This window comes from Anabrus simplex, chromosome 1 (genome assembly GCF_040414725.1).
Source record: "Anabrus simplex isolate iqAnaSimp1 chromosome 1, ASM4041472v1, whole genome shotgun sequence".
In the NCBI taxonomy this organism is placed as follows: Eukaryota; Metazoa; Arthropoda; class Insecta; order Orthoptera; family Tettigoniidae; genus Anabrus; species Anabrus simplex.
The window spans coordinates 244,634,709-244,655,413 of NC_090265.1; the positions used below are offsets into that span (position 1 = coordinate 244,634,709).

Below are 20,705 nucleotides of genomic sequence, written 5' to 3' on the forward strand. Positions count from 1 at the left end.
CTTTACACACCCCTAAATACCCTCATAACCATGTGCAGAGATCTGTACCTTTTATTTAAAATACCATTTATGTGATTGCCCCAATGAAGAGCTTTCGTTATATTAACACTTAGTCATCCCCTTATGGAACTTTCACCACAACAGTGCAGTAATTAAAACTAAAAGGACTTAAGGACATAATCATCAATGACAATATAACTATGTTTTCATTAAAAAATTGCCTATATTCTCATTAAAACATTAATGACACTAGTTTCGACCTTATTTGAGGTCATCTTCAACTATTACATAGACCAAATTTGGCATATTTAAAAAATACTGAAAAGTACAGAACATCTAAAAACGATTATAAAAAGACGCTTTATAAAATCCATGAGTTTTTGGCTAACTTGTTTTTGAAGAGTGCCTCAAAGTTCCTCAGTTGTTGTGCGATGTTATTCAGAAGAAAATGTTTGTTAAATTAAATGGCGCCGTTTTGTTCAAGTATTGTAGCCATAGGAATCAATCATTATCGTGATTTTACTGTGACTTATAATGAATAGATGTATTTAACAAACCTGAAAATTGGCAAAGGGGAACATCTACGAAAACAGAACTGTGGAACATAGTAGATGTTTATAGGCTGTCAATATGGATCCATTGTATGTTATCCACAATAGACAACCCCCCTCTCAAACAGCTTCATGAATGTCGATCAACTACGACGGAGTATGTCACACTGATTACAATTTTTTGTCTAAGACTCATGGTTTTTTAAAAAGTGTCTTTTAAAAATTTCCTTCTCTGGGATTCATTAAGCGTTAATGCAACGAGTATAAATGTTGCCCAGATGTTAATTAAGTAGGGCAAAATGGGGTGAATTTTTTACATGTATAATAATTTCGGTTGGCTTGGTTAGCTTCTTTTGCTTTGTAAATTTTGATTGTTTCTTTAATATTCAAAGATTTGCTTTTATTATAAACTCTGTTCCATGCAGAGAGGAGGGGAAGTAGGGGAGTGTTGTGGGCCATGGTTGTGTCCATTGGAGAGAGGAGGGGTATGTTGCTTCATGTTCTAATGTATTTTTGTGTATTAGGGAGTAATGCAAGTTAATGATTTGATTATATAAAAGTATGGAATTGAATTACAGAGTCTTTTAAGATGTTATTTTTACTGATAAATAATGACCTAAACAACCATCTTGAATGTTGAAAGTTGGTGCGCAAATTCAGTGAATTTATTACAGATAAGAATATCCTTACCCACATTCCAGACATTTAAGTCAGATTTCTTCCTGTGGGATTCATTAATCGCTAATGCAAAAAGTGTAAACATTGTCCCAGATATTAAGTAGAGCGTAGAGAGGGGAATTTTTTTCAGATTGGTTTTGTTAGCTCTTTTTGTGACATACATTTCAATTGCTTCTTTAATATTGATTCGCTGTTATTTTCTATCTGTAAAATTTTTAGATCTGTGTTTGTCTGTGAAATGGTGTGAGCTGTCATGTCCTCTGCGAAGATTGAATGCTGATTGTATCTGATCATGTTTTTGTGTTCCTTGTATTGTGTGTGGAAATTACGCCTTGTTGGGCCTATATATGTGGCTTTGGAGTTAGGTTCTTGGCACTTGAGTTCATAAACTCCTGACTTGTTTAGGTTGCTTTTACTGATGTGCCTTTGCAGTGTGTTGTTCATTCTAAAGACTACATTTAGACCTTGTTACTTGAAAATGTTGGATATTTTGTATGTGTTCTTGTTAATGTAGTTGAGGACAATGTATTTTTCTGTTTCATGTGTTGTTTTTAGGGTGTATTTCTTTTGTTTATTTAATAGTTTACCAACTGTGCTTGGAGAGTAGTTTTCTTTCGTGATTTGTTTTATTATTTGTATTTCTTCATTGAAATCTGTTGTGCTTATTGGTCTGCAAAATAGCTCTACATACCATCGTATTCAGTCCTGTTACTTCATGTGCGCATGTGCACGCTTTCTCTATATTTTGTGTGACAGGTTGTCATCATTCCTACTGATTGTGATGTCTAAAAAGTTCATTTTCTTGTTAGTTTCTGGATCCATTGTGAATTTGATTGACTTGTGTAAGGAAATCAGTGTGTTCTATAACTGTTGTGTATTTCTGACGTCATTATCATATAAACATATTACGTTGTCTACATCTAAAAGAAAGGAATCTTACACTGGAGCAATTACAGTTTGTTGCGGATGAACACTACTGTTAAGAAGTTAAAGTCAAAAAATTATAGAATGATTAACAGAAAGCACCTGTCACTAGAGGTGTTAGTTTTTGGTGGTAATTAGTGATAAAACGAAAAATCATATTTAGAGAAAGTCTCCCACATATTTTGGAATGATTGAATGGTTCAAAGTTCTATACATACTTGCAGTTTAAACATTATGTACTGATCAAGTGGCCGTGCGGTTAGAGTCGCGCAGCTGTGAGCTTGCATTCGGGAGATAGTGGGTTTGAACCCCACTGTCGCCAGTCCTGGAGATGGTTTTCCGTAGTTTCCCATTTTCACACCAGACCTTAATAAGGCCATGGCCGCTTTCTTCCCACTCCTAGTCATTTCCTATCCCATCCTCGCCATAAGACCTGTCTGTGTTGGTACAACATAAAGCAATTTGCAAAAAAAAAAAGCTGTATATGCTTGTACTAGAATGAATGTTTTCTTTGTATGACATTTTAGTTATTTTTTAAGGCAGTACAATATTGGGAGACAGTTTTTATAAATGCTCCAGCAGAATGACAGGATTTTTTTTTGCATTCACATAGACTAATATCTGAATCAAAATATGAAACTATTTGGTAGGCTAGCAAGTACTTTTCACTTTGTGGTGAATGTCTCGGAATCTCTTTGAATGGAGATATTGTGAACATGAGATAAGCTATAACAAATATGAACAAGTTTTCTTCTTATTGCTCTTCTGCCACCGCCGCCACCTTTTCCACACCCCCGGATGGGGTTACTGGTGCAAGTTGTGTTGCACATTTCGACTTGGTCCTTTTTTATGGCTGAATGAAGCATTTTGGCAAACTTTTTGTATCTTTTTGCTGAATGCCCTTGTCTGAGACAATACTAGGCTTTTTCCTCAACTGCTATCATACTCTGAATCTCTATACAGCCCACATCAGATAAACCTGAGCTATGCACACTGTGGTTCTGACTTTGGTTCAGTCTGTAGCGTCATGGGCTGTTCATTTGTCTACAGACAATAGACCCCTGGTGTTGTCTTTAATGTGATCCAGAATACACAACAACAAACACAATAACTTGCATCAAAAGCTGCCCACAACCACTGTATAACAATCACTTCATTACAACTCTTCCTGATGGCATTGACCATATATAAAAAGTAGTTAATTGTCGTAGCTACTAACACCATTGCGATGGGCCTAAATGCCCTTGTACCAAGCTCGATAGCTGCAGTCGCTTAAGTGCGGCCAGTATCCAGTAATCGGGAGATAGTGGGTTCGAGTCCCACTGTCGGCAGCCCTGAAGATGGTTTTCCATGGTTTCCCATTTTCACACCAGGCAAATGCCGGGGCTGTACCTTAATTAAGGCCACGGTCGCTTCCTTCCAATTCCTAGGCCTTTCCTATCCCATCGTCGCCGTAAAACATATCCGTGTCGGTGCGACGTAAAGCAAATAGAAAAGAAAAAAAAAATGCCCTTGTAACAAGCCTGAAACAGTATTTCATGTTCTTGCTCTTTGCTAAGTTGAGAATAGTTGTTTAGTTTATACAGAGTGTAAATTTATATTGATAAAGTGGGTCTATTGACAGGTAAGATATATTGAGATAGGGTGACCATATTCAAATAGAAAAAGAAAGATAAAACTATTTAAAAAGTAACATCTCCAAGAGTGAATCACACATGCAATATCTTTTTCAGTTTGATAATTTTTACTTGCAAGAATTTTTTCTGTTGAATCATTGGTTCTCTTCACATGCGCTTAAATAAGGACTTTGAAATACTTATCAGTCAGTAATTTTATACAGCTGTTACATACACCTTTGCTACATTCTTTTTTTTTTTAAGTTAGTTAATTTGCTTCTAATTCCATGTGTGTTTTCCAACAAAAACTATTTTTTAATATTCCTGATATTTTGGCAAACAACTTTCCTCCCCACATATTTGGAAATATAATTTTAGAAATATCATACTTCTTCATTTCTATGAGCAAATTTCGCAAGCTATAATCATTATCATAAGATAACAATATATCCCTACACTCAGCATGGGGAAACTTGCAACATGCCCAGCTCATGACATAATGGTCTACATTTTCCTGTATTACATAATAGTCATAATCATTTGCCTGACCATTTAACTCACACTGTTTAGTGACATTAGCTTAAAAATTGCACTTTATCACATCATTATGAGTCGATAGAAAGTTTGCAAGATCGGATTCACAATTGCTGTCATCGCAAACACACACGTCCACACCCACCCACCCCTACTTACCTTTGGCCTAAGATATTTTTGTTTCTGAAATCCTTTTCTATGAAGTGGTCCGAGCACACTACATAACCTTTATTTAAATGTTCTGGTCCTTTGGTCCTCAGAATTTAATCTAAATCTTCCCTTATGCTCTTCACAACCCACTGAGTACACCTGAAAATCGATTAGACCCAAGTGCATAGGTTTAATGAACTATGTTGTACAGAAAGTGCATTCACGTAAATAGAAAATAGAAAAAAATACTGATACATGAACATTAACTGGTATATTCACAGCACTTTTTTATAGTCTGTCAAATGACATGTGATCACTTTGTTTTTGTAAATAAAACATCCGTGCATAGCACAAATAACTCCTCTTTCTGCCATTTCCAAAATATTGCTACATAACAAGCACAGAACTATTGCCAGTTTCTAGCAGGAGTTTCCACTATTATCATATTAATGTTTTAAATAAGGAACAGAAATAAAAGGAGCATGCCTATGCTCACATTCCATAAGAGGCACTCATATGAATTAACAGATAGGCTACAATAAATGCAATTAAACACAGGAGATACTAGGCAATGGGAGAACACATGCAAGAACACAATCACAAATTTACAGATATAGAAAAAGATATGAAGATTTTCATATGGTCAAAGAAGGCAAATTTATGGACATTTTGGAAAGAATATGGATTTGGCACAGAAAAGGAATCATCATCGTCATCATCATTTCCCAACTCCAGTTTCCCGGGTATGGTGTACAAGCGCTCACCATCTCCTTCTGTCTTCATACATCTTCTGATCCAGTACATCCTCCCATTTGTATCCTCTCTCCTCCACAGTCTCTATCCAACGTTTTCTTGGTCTTCCCTGTGGTCTTCTTCCTACGAGATTAAGGTCGAAATATTTTCTGGCCATACCACTGAAGTCTGCGTTTCTTTATGACACTGATAATAGGAACCTCAATACCAGCTACTTTCCTATTCACTTCATTTCTGATCTTGTCCTTTCTGGTTGTTTGGTTAATGGTTCTAATGAATCTCATTTCAGTTGCTTGGATTCTACTGAAGTCTTTGTTTAGTAGGGTACGTGTCTCTAAACCGTACGTGAGGATTGGTACGAAGTAAGTGTGGTACATGATTGTTTTTGCTTTCTGTGGTATTTTGCAGTTCCAGAGAAGATTTCTGACTTGACTGTAGAAGTTTGATGCTTTCTGTGTCCTGCTGAGTATTTCCTGCCTAACAGTGTTGTCTTTTGAGATTGTGCTTCCGAGGTACTTGAAGTGGGAAGCTGATTCAATTTTTGCTCCTTCCAGAAATATATTTGAGCTTGTTCTTTCCCTGTTGGTCATTTCCACTGTCTTTGTTTTGCTCACCTTCAGTCCAAAATTTTTGAATGTGTTGTTCTATTCATTAAGTTTCTTCTGAACTTCAGCTTCTGTCTCTCCCCTTAAAAACACATCATCAGCAAATACCAGGGCGTTTGGTTCACTGTCCATTTTCTTGATATATTTGATGACCTTGTCCATTACTATTATGAACAGGAGTGGTGACAGAGCACTTCCTTGTTGGACACCCCTCTTTGTTTCAAACCATTTTGATCGTCCGTTGCCTATCTGGACACAGCTGTAGCACTTCTGGTATAGCATCTTGACTTTGTCAATTAAGTACTTTGGCACCTTTAGGTCTTCCAGACATTCTCATCTTTTGTTTCGAGGAACACTATCATATGCTTTTTCAATGTCCATATATGCAATCACAAGATTTCTTCCGTATTCCCAGTACTTTTCTGTCAGCATCTTTACTGCAAAGATAAGATCAACAGTACTTCGACCTTTCCTGAACCCGTGTTGTTCTTCCTCAAACAAAGGTTCCACTATCTTCCTAAGTCTTGTTTCTATGATCTTTCCCAACAGCTTCAGTGAATGTGAAGTAAATTTAAGTGAACAGCTGAGTATGGTCTGAAAATTAGCCTCTCGAAGACTAAATTGATGTCAGTAGGTAAGAAATACAACAGAATTGAATGTCGGATTGGTGATGCAAAGCTGGAACAGCTAGAAAATTTTAAGTACTTCGGTTGTGTATTCTCCCAGGATGGTAATATAATGAGATTGAATCAAGGTGTAGTAAAGCTAATGCAGTGAGCTAGCAGTTGCGATCAGCAGTGTTCTGTAAGAAGGAAGTCAGCTCCCAGATGAAACTATCTTTACATAGGTCTGTTTTCAGACCAACTTTGCTTTACAGGAGCAAAAGCTGGGTTGACTCAGGATATCTTATTCATAAGTTAGAAGTAACAGATATGAAAGTAGCGAGAATGATGGCTGGTACAAACAGGGGGAAACAATGGCAGGAGGGTACTCGGACCGAGGAGATAAAGGCTAAGTTAGGAATGAACTCAGTGGATGAAGCTGTACACATAATCCAGCTTCGGTGGTGGGGTTATGTGAGATGAAAGGAGGAGGATAGGTTACCTAGGAGGATAATGGACTCTGTTATGGAGGCTAAGAGGAGTAGAGGGAGACCAAGACGATGATGGTTAGACTCAGTTTCTAACAATTTAAAGATAAGAGGTATAAAATTAAATGAGACCACAGCACTAGTTGCAAATAAAGGATTGTGACGATGTTTAGTAAATTCACAGAGGCTTGCAGTCTGAATGCTGAAAGGCATAATCGTCTATAATGATTATGTATGTATTAAGTTTTTCTGTATTTAGTGGCAGATAAAAGAGTGGTTTTTGTTTTATTTATTTATTTATTTATTTATTTATTTATTTATTTATTCATTCATTCATTCATTCATTCATTCATTCGTTCATTCTAGTTGCTTTACGTCGCACCAACACAGATAGGTGTTATGGCGACGATGGGACAGGGAAAGGCTAGGAGTGGGAAAGAAGCAGCCGTGGCCTTAAGGTACAGCCCCAGCATTTGCCTGGTGTGAAAATGGGAAACCACGAAAACCATTTTCAGGGCTGCCGACAGTGGGGTTTGAACCTACTATCTCCCGAATACTGGATACTGGCCGCACTTAAGCGACTGCAGCTATTGAGCTCGGTGGTTTTTGTTTTAAAAATAGAGCACACGAAGATAACAAACTAACCTTTAAGCTATGGATTGGAGATGTTCAATACAAGGAGCTGCAATTATAAAATTTGCATTGATAAAGACACAAATTTAAATTGAGAATAGATGTTTTTATCTTAAGACTAGTTGTTTCTTAGAAGTTTTTTAAAGGTGTAGTTTATTTGACAAATTTTTTACATTATTCAGATTGAAATTTTAATACTCGAAGATCTTGTTTAATTGAATTGACATACAATAATTTTGTTCGTCTGTATAGGTGGTAAATACAGTATTTATTCAAATTATATGCAAATTGTACACTAGTGTCCAAACGTTAAGCATAATCACTAAATGAAGCCATACCGCCTGATAGGAATGTCAGGCGGATTGCTGAACAAACGGAAGCTGACTCAAACACCATGTCGCACAACTTGTCCAGAAAAACAGTGTCAGAAAGGTTCTGATAGCTAAGTTACACCTTTGACAACAACTAACAAAACTTGGCAATGTCTTCCACAGCAAAATATGCTGTTAATAGGGTGTATGGTTACCCCTGACGGCCACACATACTTCGCAGTGACGTGGCATGCTCTCTATCAGATGGTCCAAGAGCTCTTGTGGCAGTCGATTCCATTCCTCCGAAAGGGCAATGCAAGGTCTTGGAGGGTACTTGGTGGAGGCTGACGGGATGCAATTCACCTTCCGAATGCATCCCAGGCATGTTCTATAGGATTTAGATCTGCAGACCTTGCTGGCCAGTCCATGCGATGAATGTCTTCCCCAGCCAGAAATTCATCCACCAGAGCAGCGCGGTGCGGTTGGGCATTATCGTCCATTAAGTCTGGACCAACCGCACCTCTGAAGAGTCGAACACGTGGTCTCAGTACCTCATTCCTGTATCTCCAAGCGTTAACAGTGTTCCTCGGACCACCCATGAAGATGTGCAGGTCTGTACGGCCATTCAACATGATGCCGCTCCAAACCAAGACGCCACACCATCATACTGGTCCCATTCCACGATGTTCCTGTGGTTGTATCGGCTACCCGGTTCTCTCCAGATTAATGTGAGACGGGAATCGTTCTTCAAACTGAAGCAGAATTCATCTGTGAAGAGCACATGCCTCCATTCATTCATGGTCCAGTTTCGATGTTGACGGCTGCACAGTAAACGGACCCGTCTCTGTGCTGGAGTGAACGGGACACACACTGCTGGATGTCCGGCAAACAGCCCTGCTGTTCTGAGCCTCCGGTACACAGTTTGCCGGGAAACAGAAACCCCTGAGATGGCTGTAAGCTCTGCAGACGCTTGTCTTGCAGGTGCACTCCGATTTTGCCAGGCGGTTAAGGCCAGATATCAGTCCTGCTGTGGGGTGGTTACCCTTGGTCGATCTGGTACTGGCCTACGACTAACATCTTCTGTGTCTCAAAATCGTCTCCAAAGCCTGGAAATGACACTTTGTGGCACATTCAAGGATACGGCGACTTCAGTCTGTGTCTGGCCTGCTTCCAGGCAGCCGAGTATTCTACCCTGCAAAATGGGGTCCAAATAGCGTCGTTGTGCCATTATGTTGTCACGTTCTCCACAAAACTACACTCTGCACTCTGTAACAGGGCAAACAGGACTGAGGGAATATGGGGCGCAGGCACTGGCTGTGTTTACCTTGCAGTTACGCCGCTAGTCAAAGCAGGGAACACTCCTTTCCCATACAGAGCGAGCATGTAAGGTTGGTAGGTGCATATGTCGTGCGATTTGCGGTCTATTTCCTGTAGCCCTGCTTACTCGTAACTTATGCTTAACTTTTGTACACTAGTGTAATTTATTTATTAGGCAAGAAAAGGTAGTGATGTTAGCATGTGACTGGTAGATTAAACAGCCGCTAAAGAAGAGAACAAGTAGGTTCTCAAAACTTGTACAGAACGTAGCATAATAAAAAGAACTGTGATAAGTAGTGACAAGGTGGAACTATATTTACTTGCTAATTTTGCCCATTTTTTCACTTTTTCAACTTCAAAAATGGACAGGGAAATTTATGCAAATCTAAATTTAAAATGGAAATTAAATAATCAAAGAAAATTACCTTAAGATACAAAATTTATTTAGGCCTAATATAGTACAAAATAACCAAAAATATGTATAACACAATTTTAATTAAAAATCGAAGGTAATAATATGTTCCCTACCAATAACTATAGGTAAACCGTCATCTTTTAATGTCGTGCGAGAATTTCGTGAAGATAGGAGCCAGATACCTGAAATAAATTAGAATACTGTATTAGGGTAAAATCTGTAAAATTGCCTATGCTAATATGTATTTCACTACAAAGAAATAGACTTACCCTGCCATTCGTTGTCACTTTCTTCCAAAGTCGTCTGAGATGAATCACTCCCATTCTCTTCCATCTCCCAGATGTAGTAATCTTCAGTTCCATCTAGTTCATTGGAAATGCCAGTTTTCTCAACTTTTCACAATATCTTGTGAAATTAGTCCCCATGCACGAACAGTGCCCCAAACCCCTCAGCACTTAATGCCCTTGAAAGGGCTTTGGCCTGCCCAGCCCGAAGGCCTGCAGATTACGAGGGGCCGTGTGTTCAGTACAACGCATCCTCTCGGCCGTTATTCTGGGCTTTTGAGACTGGGGCTACCATCTCACCGTCAGATAGCTCCTCAATTCTAATCACATAGGCTAAATGGACCTCGAACCAGCCCTCAGGGCGAGAGAAAAATCCCTGACCTTGCCGAGAATCGAACCTGGGGCCTCCGGGCGAGAGGCAGGCATGCTACCCCTACACCACCGGGCCGGTGCACGAACAATGCACTCGCATATTAATTCTAGTGCAGGCCTCTTGATCTGCCCAGTAGGCATCAGAGTATGAGAGCCTCCCGTCGTCCATTCAGAATATACCCGCCGCACGTTGTCTTTGAATGGCTTGTTAACACTTACATCAAGAGGCTGCAAGGCTGACGTCAAGCCACTAGGAATTATTGCAGATCAATCTTCTGGTTAACCATTTCTTGGCAAACATCATCAACAAGATGGCCACAGGAACTGTCCAGAACCAGGAGAGACCTATTGTTTAAGAGATGGCCAGATCATGCTCTCCACACAACATTCAACCAATCCTTCATGAGATCTGCTACCATCCATCCTTTCACCTGGACACAAATGTGCACACCGGAAGGAAATTTCTCTTTAGGAATTGTTTTTTGCTTGAAAATTATATAGGGAAGAAGTTTTTGCCCGTCCGCAGTAACAGCCAGCATAGCTGTGCAGCGAAGCTTCTCTGGCCCAGTAGTCCTCATGACTACGCTGGATGCTCCCTTTTCGGTAATTGTAGTGTTTCTCAGCATATCATAGAAAATAGGAGTTTTATCTGCATTTCCAATTTCCGATAGCAAGTGATTGTACTCGCGCTGCTTCCTAATTACAAATCTATGAAACTGCAAGATTTTTCACTGTCGTCCTTCGGCATAGAGATGTCCTCCTTCAAAGAGAAAGATTGTTCCTTTTCATGAACCGACAAAGCCACCCTCTGTTTGTTTTAAAATCAGGAATTTTGAAGGTTTTTGTTTCTTCTACAGCCTTCAACTGGAGCATCTCGTGGAAAACTGAAAAGCCATCATTTCACAATTGATTTTAAGAAACAATTTCCTTTTCAATTTCTAGATGCTTCCCAGTTTTTGGTCCCTGAAACGATAGGGTTGTTTTCTTGGTACACTGTAATTCTTCTTCCCCCTCCTATGGGTGGGGGATGCAGACGAAGAATACACCCACAATATCCCCTGCCTGTTGTAAGAGGCAACTAAAAGGCACGACCAAGGGATGATAAATTAGAACCATGAGATTACTTGTGATTAGTACCATTACGTGCAGAACACCATGGGTCGACATTACTTACTATCACCTTGCGAGGAAAGCAATGGGTCTACATTACATAGCAGTAGTACTGTTATGTGAGAAACACTGTGGGTCTGGGCATTGTTTGTGATAATGGTCATTGTGTGTATTTCACCATTCGGTTCCACTGTGTTCAGAATGGGTCTGCGTTATCTATGAGTAGTACCACTTTATGAGAAACACCCCGGATCTATGTTGCCTGTGATTTGTGCCACTAAGTGGGAAACACCACGGTTTTGGCTGGTGCCCGTGATTAGTACCACTGTGTGAGTAAAACCATGAGTCTGTGTTGCCTGAGAGTAGTAGTACCGTTATGTGTGAAACACCATAGGTTTGTATTACCTGTGAGTGGAGCCATTGTGTGCAACATGCCATGGGTCTACATTATCTGTGAATAGTACCACCATGCAAGAAACACTACAAGTATATGTTACCTGTGATTAGTACCACTATAGCAGGAACACCATGGTTCTGCTTTACCAGAGATTAGTACCATTATGAAGGGCCGGTGACCTGGATTTTGGACCCCTTTAGTTAATGAGTATCATCCCAGTAATGAAGGCATAGTGAACTGGATCCACTGATTGTTTTGTTTCCCAGTCATTTTTTCATCATCATTCGTTTTAGATTCTAGGCAGTGGATACATTTTGAAGTTTTCATTTTCGTTTCGTTCACCTTATACCATTAGGGGCCGATGACCTAGCAGTTAGGCCCTTTTAACAACAAACATCATCATGTAATTCTTCTTTCTGCTTCCGCCAGTAACACACGTGTGATGGTGCTACGGAAAATTCACGAGATGCAGCACAATCACCATTATTTTCAGCAAATATTACAGACAATTTAAATTGTGCTCTGTAACTACTGTTTTTCTTTCCCATCATCTCGCTAACAAACACTTCACACAACAATTCACACTTAAGAACACTCTTGAAAGCGATTACTGTATACATGCGAGTCACAGCTCATAACAAGGGTGAGTTATTGCTAGTAGTCACAGGTGTGTTCTTGCCCCAGGTGCTGGAATGTTGAGTAATCCTCTCCTAACATGGGAAACATAAACTGGAATTTCCAAACTAGTTCCCGATTTCCGTGCATTAGCATGAATCACGAAGATGAGAAGTCTGTGGTTTGCAACTAGTGGAAACTGGAGATTAAACGATTTATTTGTTCCCCCCCAAATTTTCGTTCTAAAAATCTAGGAGGGAAATTTACTTGAGTAAATATAGTATATGATTTAATTTGATTGGGTGATAGGTTAGTTTGAAGTTAATACAGAACCGAAGAAATCAAACCATTATGGTTAAAATAATAATAAATCCAGTTACTGCTCGATATAGGACTCCATTTTTTTTTTCAATATGTGCAGCAGGATTTCCGATGTATGAGGAATAAGGCTAATAATCTGGTAATCACTTCAATCAACTGCTACAGTTTCCTTTGGAGTAGGAATTATAACTGTGTGTAAAATTCTTGTGGTAATTTTCCCTTCTTCAGAATGTTTTGCTAGCTACTAATTTGAATAGCCATTCAAAAGTAATATCCCCACTATTCTTGATTATTTCTACAGGAATGTTATCAGTTCCTGGTGTTTTACCTGTAAAAATTGACTTCAGAGCAGCTTTGAACTCTTCTCTCAATATTGTGTTGTCTTCAATTGATTTTCCTTCACCAATGGATGCTGACCAAATGAACATATATTTTCTTAAGTTCTTTCTTGTAATTCTGATATAATATTGGTTTACCCAGAGTGTCTTCGATTACTCTAGTGTGGAATCTTGTATATTTTCTAGTTGTTTATCTGACTTTTCTGTAGGCTAAATGTGTTCTTCCTCGGCTTTTTAGTACAGTAGTTCAATTTTTAGACATTTTGACTACCACCCTTCCTCTTTCTTTTGTTTACTGTCAACTTCATTTTTCAGTATATAATTTTTGTCTAGTTCTGAACTGTCATTTTTGGAGCAACAGAATTGGTCACGTAAGTCATGAAAAATACTGTAATTTGTTGCTTGAGTCTACATTAGTGTATTCTTAAACTGGGACCAAAATGGCTATCAGTTTTTCAGTTACCCCCTTAATTCTTTCATAACTGCTTTTAGTAGAGAGATAAAAGAGCACTAGGGAAGTTGCACTGAGCATTCGATAACTTTGTGCCTTTGCAGCAGTCCCTAGTTTTATTCCTTTACATGGGTATTAGAAATATTTTTTTTTAATTTGCAAAATAATTTTTGTGGTTTAACTTAGAACTCCAGAGGATTCTGATTGGGATTTGTGGCTCTAATTTACAATTTTAAGTTTTGCCTACTTCTTTCTGTTTAATGTACATGCAGTAATATACCAGAATGTATCCTATGTTGTGTGTCTCTTAAAATTCTAGATGAGTTCCCATTCCTATTGCACTAAATTTGGAAATAACTACAAGTACCTTTCCTAGACAGACACCGTCTACTATTTCCGTTTCTCCAAATTATAACTGAGAGGAATAGGTTTCATAAATTTTTATTTTCTAGCGTTGTCAACCAGCGTCTATTCGTCTCATGGACAATGAACAGTTCAAGTTTGGACAGGCTTTGCGACCAACCCCGGGTTACTTTGGTCTGTTACTGGATGGACTCAAGAAAATTTACATCACCAAGATAAAAGGGTTTGATGTCAACCAAATGTGTGCTGCAACTCTTCTATTTGAAGGTGAGTGTCTTCTTTTCCCCTAAAATTTAACATATTAATTTGCAAAACAGCAGCATTCCATTCATAAGGTGAAGGGTTTGTTTTTAATGTTAACTTCCAGGTTAAAAAAACCTTTCCTACCTTGAACAAGTAGAATATTGTAGCGTGCTGGCGTGGTAGATAAGTAAATAAATGAGTACAGAACCTGGTAGCGTCCCATTTCTAAGATTTATTAACTAAGCACTACAATTACAGATTTACACACACACACACACACACACACACACACGCACACACACAATAGCCGAGCTTACAACTTACACAAGTACACGGTTACACACTTACACGGTTCGCGCTCTCTCTCTTAGTCTCTCACTTGTTCTCGCACTACACAGGACAGTACACTCTCTCAGCGACTGTCACGCTCGTTAGCGCTGTCACGGCCCACAGCTTACACGTCAGTCTCGCAGGTAGAGATAGTATCCGCTGTTCACTCAGTCCGTCGAACCCCGTTCGCAGTCTGCACACGTCAGCACCCAGTGTTCCCTTCGCGCTACTCCAGAACACCCAAGGTTCTTCTCCAGCAGCCGACCCCAAGGGACTCACACACATGATGTCGGGGAAACAGGAACAAGTCCTCGGCTCCAACAGGCAGATACTCCATCAGGCTGCACTCTCTCAGGCCATCACTGACTGCGCTCCAGCGAACTCAATCTCGCTCTCACTCACTCACTCACTCACTAACTCTCAGTCTAACTCTCACTGACTGCAGGCAGGTCGTTCCTATCTTATATACCTGTGCTGGCCCTTCTAGAATCGTCCGGATGCTCGATGGATCCAGGAACCTCGCGAGATGGAGAACTCCAGATTAATAGTCGAGTAATTTCCATCGTCCCATGCGGTGCGACCACGGATATAAGAGAGAAGGGCCGGCCCAGCGCTTAGGTGTTGCTCCCAATTGGCGCGGTCGAGCGTAAGGGGGGTGGGGTGATGGATGACGAGCTCGGCCCGTAGCAAGTTGCCTTGGCAGACGCTATAACCATTACAATGCCCCCTCCTTAAGGCTGCTCGTCCCGAGCTGCTCCACGATACTCTGCAAGACGATTTGTTCGGTTGGCCACCACCTTCTCATGGGGGATCCACTGGGTCCGGTCAACGGTATCCTCATCCCCGTTGATGATGATGATGATGATGATGATGATGATGATGATGATGATGATGATGATGATGATGATGATGATAATAATAATAATCGTATGGCCTCAGCTAGTGTGTGCAGACATTTCGATTTGACGCCATCTGGCTGTCTGCTCATCAATTTCGACGTTCCGTTTTACTCTAGGTCCGCTAGATGGCAGACAGAGTAAACCGGATCTCTCTTGGTCGTCTATGGCTGAGATTTAATTAATTTTGTCGGGTAAATACCAAATGTATCACCAGAGATCTTTTACATGCCGACACCGTATGACATGGAGTGTCGAATGGACTTTTTCCGCCCTTCAAAAATCCTACCACCTGTGCCGGGTTTGAACCCGCTATCTTGGGATTCGGAGGCCGACACTCTACCACGGATCAACAGAGGCAGCTCCCCATTGATAACGATCAGCAAGTCCTCACGTGGCAGCCAGAACTTTGGTGGTTTTCCTTTCGTCCACACCCGGGTCTACTTTCAGGGCTTGAGTGCCTTCGTAGTCCTCTGGTGCGATGCCCGGGACTGGTTCGCTCGCCCCAGATTTAGCCCTGCTGAATTTCCTTTTCTTCCGTGGTGTGGAATTTGATGTTCGTACCGGCACGCAGCTTCGTGCCGGAACAAGTGTCCTGGTCAGATGGCATCCTCGTTTGTTGGTCATCGGTTCGTCTTCCATTGCTGCTCCGCCTCCTAGTAGGGGTCCCTCCAGCCGTGCCATTGCAGTCGCTGCCTCTGTCTCGTGGGCCATCGTCAGAGCCTCTTCGTAGTTCTGTTTCCTTACGATCGTCCTCCCTGGACGGATCTCAGCGCCACGTAGTTTATCACAAGCGTCAGCCGCCTCGAGTTTGGTGTCACCTCGGAATAACTCTTCCACAATCACGTCACCTAGTCGCTCGATCTCGGCGTCAAATTCCCGCGGCGTTATATCTGTGCGCTGAGTCCTCCTGCAGTTAGACTCGGTAGCTGGCTCTCGGTTGGTGGACACCGCAGCGTACGTCGAGCACTCCTACAACCTCCTCGTAGGTCGAACTTGGCTGGGGGCTGCGTTGTACTGTCATCTTGTGTACACGTAGTCCGGCGATCGGGTATTCGGCACTCTTCTTGGACGTCGATCCGGTCTCGAACTGGGTCTGGCATGTTCTCTTGAAAGTAATCCCGTCGTCCTGTAGGGTTTCCAACTTCACGATGGTGGAGCTGCCGTCGCTGCTAGCAGGATTCATTCGCGTCTCCGCAGCCATTGTTTCCGCACGCAGGGCACTCACTTCCACCGCTGGGCCTCGAACTCTGGACTCCACAACCGCGAGCATCTCTTCGGACCGCTTCTCGTCCAGTTCGTTGTTGTCCCGCACTTCATCATTGTCGACCTCGGTTTCGAGAGAGCGCACTTCGTTTTCTGACTTTAACTGCTCACTCTTCCGTTCACTTAAATCTGTTTACAGCTGGTCCAGGATAGAACTCCGTTAAGATCTCAGTTCACTGACGAGTTCGCCATAGGTAGATAAGATTTTGTTTTCAAGTTCACAAAACTTGGAAAAATCTAGAGCTGTTCGGAATTCATTTCACTCATAGAAATTTCTGCCGGCTACAAAATACGCTACCAGGTACTCGATTCTGACACCAGTTTTAACGTTAGAGTTATCCACCAGTTTCACACACTTGTCCATCCCACTTCTGACGCCAGTTGTAACGTGTTGGCCCATTTCTAAGATTTATTAACTAAGCACTACAATTACAGATTTACACACACACACACGATAGCCGAGCTTACAACTTACACAAGTACACGGTTACACACTTACACGGTTCGCGCTCTCTCTTAGTTTCTCACATTACACAGTTTTTTATTATTTACAATACACTCTCTCAGCCACACAGTCACACTCGTTAGCGCTGTCACTGCCCACAAACTACACGTCAGTCTTGCAGGTCGGGATAATATCCGCTGTTCACTCAGTCTGTCAAACCCTGTTCGCAGTCTGCACACGTCGGCACCCAGTGTTCCCTTCGCACTGCTCCAGAACACCCAAGGTTCTTCTCCAGCAGCCGGCCCCAAGGAACTCACACACACGACGTTGGGGAAACAGGAACGAGTCCTCGGCTCCAACAGGCAGATACTCCATCAGGCTGCACTCTCCCAGGCCATCACTGACTGCGCTCCAGCGAACTCAATCTCGCTCTCACTCACTCACTCACTCACTCACTCACTCACTCTGTCTCTCACTGACTGCAGGCAGGTCTTCCTCTCTTATATACCTGCGCTGGCCCTTCTAGAATCGTCCGGATGCTCGATGGATCCAGGAACCTCGCGAGATGGAAGACTTCAGATTAATAGACAAGTAATTTCCGTCGTCCCATGCGGCGCGACCACGGATAGAAGTGTTACTCGCGATTGGCGCAGTCGAGCGTAAGGGGGGTGGGGCGATGGGTGACGAGCTCGGCCCATAGCAAGTTGGCATGGCGGACGCTATAACCATTACAACATTTCAAGTCTCAAGAATTATTCCTAAACCTTGTATAACAGTTCTGCCTAAATGGAAATCTAATTAACTTTAATCTTTCATTTACTGTCAAATTACCTTGTTTTGGGTAACATTATATTGATTTCAAGTGTACTTCAGTGTCTTTAAGGGTGTTAGGTAGAATGAAAACCTCACCACAGACTGACTTCCTAATAGTTAGGGTGACCAGATGCAAATAGATTTTTTAAAAATTTAAAAAGACAATGCCAGGAAAAAGAGGACAAAAATCCTCCTTTGAGAGTGAATTTTTGAATATATAAACAAACAGTAAATTCTTACACAATTCTCAAACAATGAAATTTATTTACACACCTTGCTGGTACTTTTCTGAAGATTAGAGTTGGAATTACACCTAATGAGTACTGAGCCGAGACAATGCATTCGGCCGAGTGCTCGACCTAGTAGCGAGCGAGTGATTAGGGCCAGACTGTGGATAGCAATATGCCCCAACTAATCGGCCAAAGTACCCCCACCACCTGCCCACTCACCTTGGCGCTTCACTCGTTCTTCACTCTGTCGGTATAATCAGTCAAGTCAATTGTGTAGGAATTTTCTTGTATTGTCTGGCGCTCTTTGATTCAATTTATTCAGTAAAAATGGCTAAATGGAGTAGTAAAACAACGTTAAAAGTTCCTGCTCTATTATCTCTTATTGATAGCCATGATCTTGTCCATAGTTGTTTTCTATTATTACTCATTTCATCTCAATTTTGTCTATTATTGCAGATATTAAGTTGCAATAGTGTTTGAAAACTCTTAATTTTTCACATTTTCGTCCACCGCGGAACCATGTTTACCGTACTCTTTAAACTAACCTCACTGAACTGATTCGTCCACTGTCTCTTCCACATGTGATCTCCTCTACTCTTCAGTAAGTTTCTTGGATGAGTAACAAAGCGAATAACTCGGCCCAGCACTCGGTAGGTGTAATTCCTCCTTTAGTTCCCTTCAGGAGTTTTGGTGTGTCTAACATATACTTATAAAAAGATGCACATGTAAATTCCTTTATATTATATTGAACCATTAAGAGGATATTCACAGATTCTACTCTGAAACAGCTCCTATTTATCAGTTCATTGTGCTGAGATCAACATAAAGAGTCTTTCTACATTTGCATTGTGTCTTGGTACAGAAAAAAGAAAGTATTCTGCAAGTTTTAATAACTCTTGAACTACAATCAGCTGACTTACGTGAATTGAAATACTTTGCCCATGTCTGACTACAAGGTAACTTGTTAAATTCAGTCATTACTACACTCATTCAAGAATAGTTTGAAATTGCAGAACTGATCAAAAGATTTCACAACTTCAATTTCCATTTTTCAACATCACAACAATTAATATAATTTTTCAGCAACGATTAAAACAGGCTTCTTTCATATCCTGGTCATCTCCTGTTGCTTGTCACATTGTCAGCTGTCACACGTTAACATAGCAGTGTTCTGATGGGGTATTGCTGAGAGAGAAGCATAAAGTATACAGAGTGGTAAATACCGTCTGTTATCACAATACAAGGCATGCATAGAATATTTGCAGGTACTGTATATCCATAATCACATTTCTATATACATAATACAATATAGACGATGCTGTTGTGTAATGAAGAATGCTTGTAAAAACGAAGTAGAAAAACTCCAAACCAAGCAGATTCACTGAAAAAGAACATTTTTTTCAACCCGGACCCCCAGACAATGGTCTAAAAAGGGGGACATGTCTTCATAAAAGAGATGTTTGGTCACCCTACTAATACCGATACTTCAGTCAAACTATTGCCTAAAGCAGATGAACCTTAAAATTATGACCACCCTCTTCAAAAAAGTCCTCAGACCCTCTAACTGAACTGACTGGTGAACATCGGATAGGCCATATGCCATCTCCCACTGCAGTTTCCATGAGATGCAGAATTTAGAAAGTAATAAGAGGTACTAATATTGATTTGAACTGTTATCTAACCTAAGGTTAGAGTGCAGTTTGTATCAAAGTAGAAAATCCGACCTGAAACGCAGAAGATCTGCAGATTTCAGATCAACAAACTCAAGATAAATCAAACTGTCATTTGTGATTACTAGAAAGAGTTTGAGCCTTTAGAATTACACTGCTGGGAAGACATTTCTGAGAAGGTTCAGGATGATGTTACTGCAACGATCAATTTAGCATGGATAGGAAATACACATGGTGAACTGAACAGTCTGATGAAGCTCTCAGAAAAGCTTCCTCAGGTCTGGAATAGCTGGAATGAGACAGGAAAAATTAAAGAATTCCTTATCCATTATAAACTGACTGCTAAAGTGATCCATAAACCAAAATGTGTTTATGGAAAGAAACCTTCACGAGAAACAATACTTGCTATTATTACCATACTTTCAAATATGAACATACTAGCTATCAGTACCTTTTGCTATGTTTCAAGGACGAAAATGGAAATCTTATTTTGAAAATTCATGACTATTATTGTGAATATTTTGAGTCCTTACTGATTTTTTGCTAGTGGCTTTATGTCACACTGACACAGATAGGTCTTATGGTGACAATGGGATAGGAAAGGCCTAGGAGTTGGAGGGAAGCGGCCGTCGCCTTAATTAAGTTACAGCCCCAGCATTTGCCTGGTGTAAAAATAGGAAACCATGGAAAACCATCTTTTGGGCTGCCAACAGTGGGATTCGAACCCACTATCTCTCGGATGCAAGCTCGCAGCCGCGCACAGCCAACTCGCGCGGTCCTTACTCAGCTGTCCTTCTCCAGCATCAAAGATTACTATTTATGGTCCGTCCTTCAGTTCTCTTCTTCCTGATCAAGAAGAAATTACCCAAATCATTGCGGGAGTCAGTGGATTGCATCAATACTTTCCATGTTAATCTTGACTCCCTAGACTGGTGCAACCTTAGAGGTTATGTTGCAGAGATATTCATCTGTTTTCCAGAATCC

The 20,705-nt window shown here is 40.8% G+C and overlaps 1 protein-coding gene across 1 annotated transcript in view; it reads left to right on the plus strand.

Annotated features, from left to right (window-relative positions):
* Nucleotides 1–20,705, plus strand: part of Agps (alkyldihydroxyacetonephosphate synthase) — a 285,528-nt gene that overhangs the window by 208,049 nt on the left and 56,774 nt on the right. Inside the window, exon 9 of the mRNA XM_067159073.2 lies at nt 13,918–14,095. Within this exon, the coding sequence (XP_067015174.2) occupies nt 13,918–14,095 (178 nt within the window). The remainder of the gene's footprint in view (nt 1–13,917; nt 14,096–20,705) is intronic.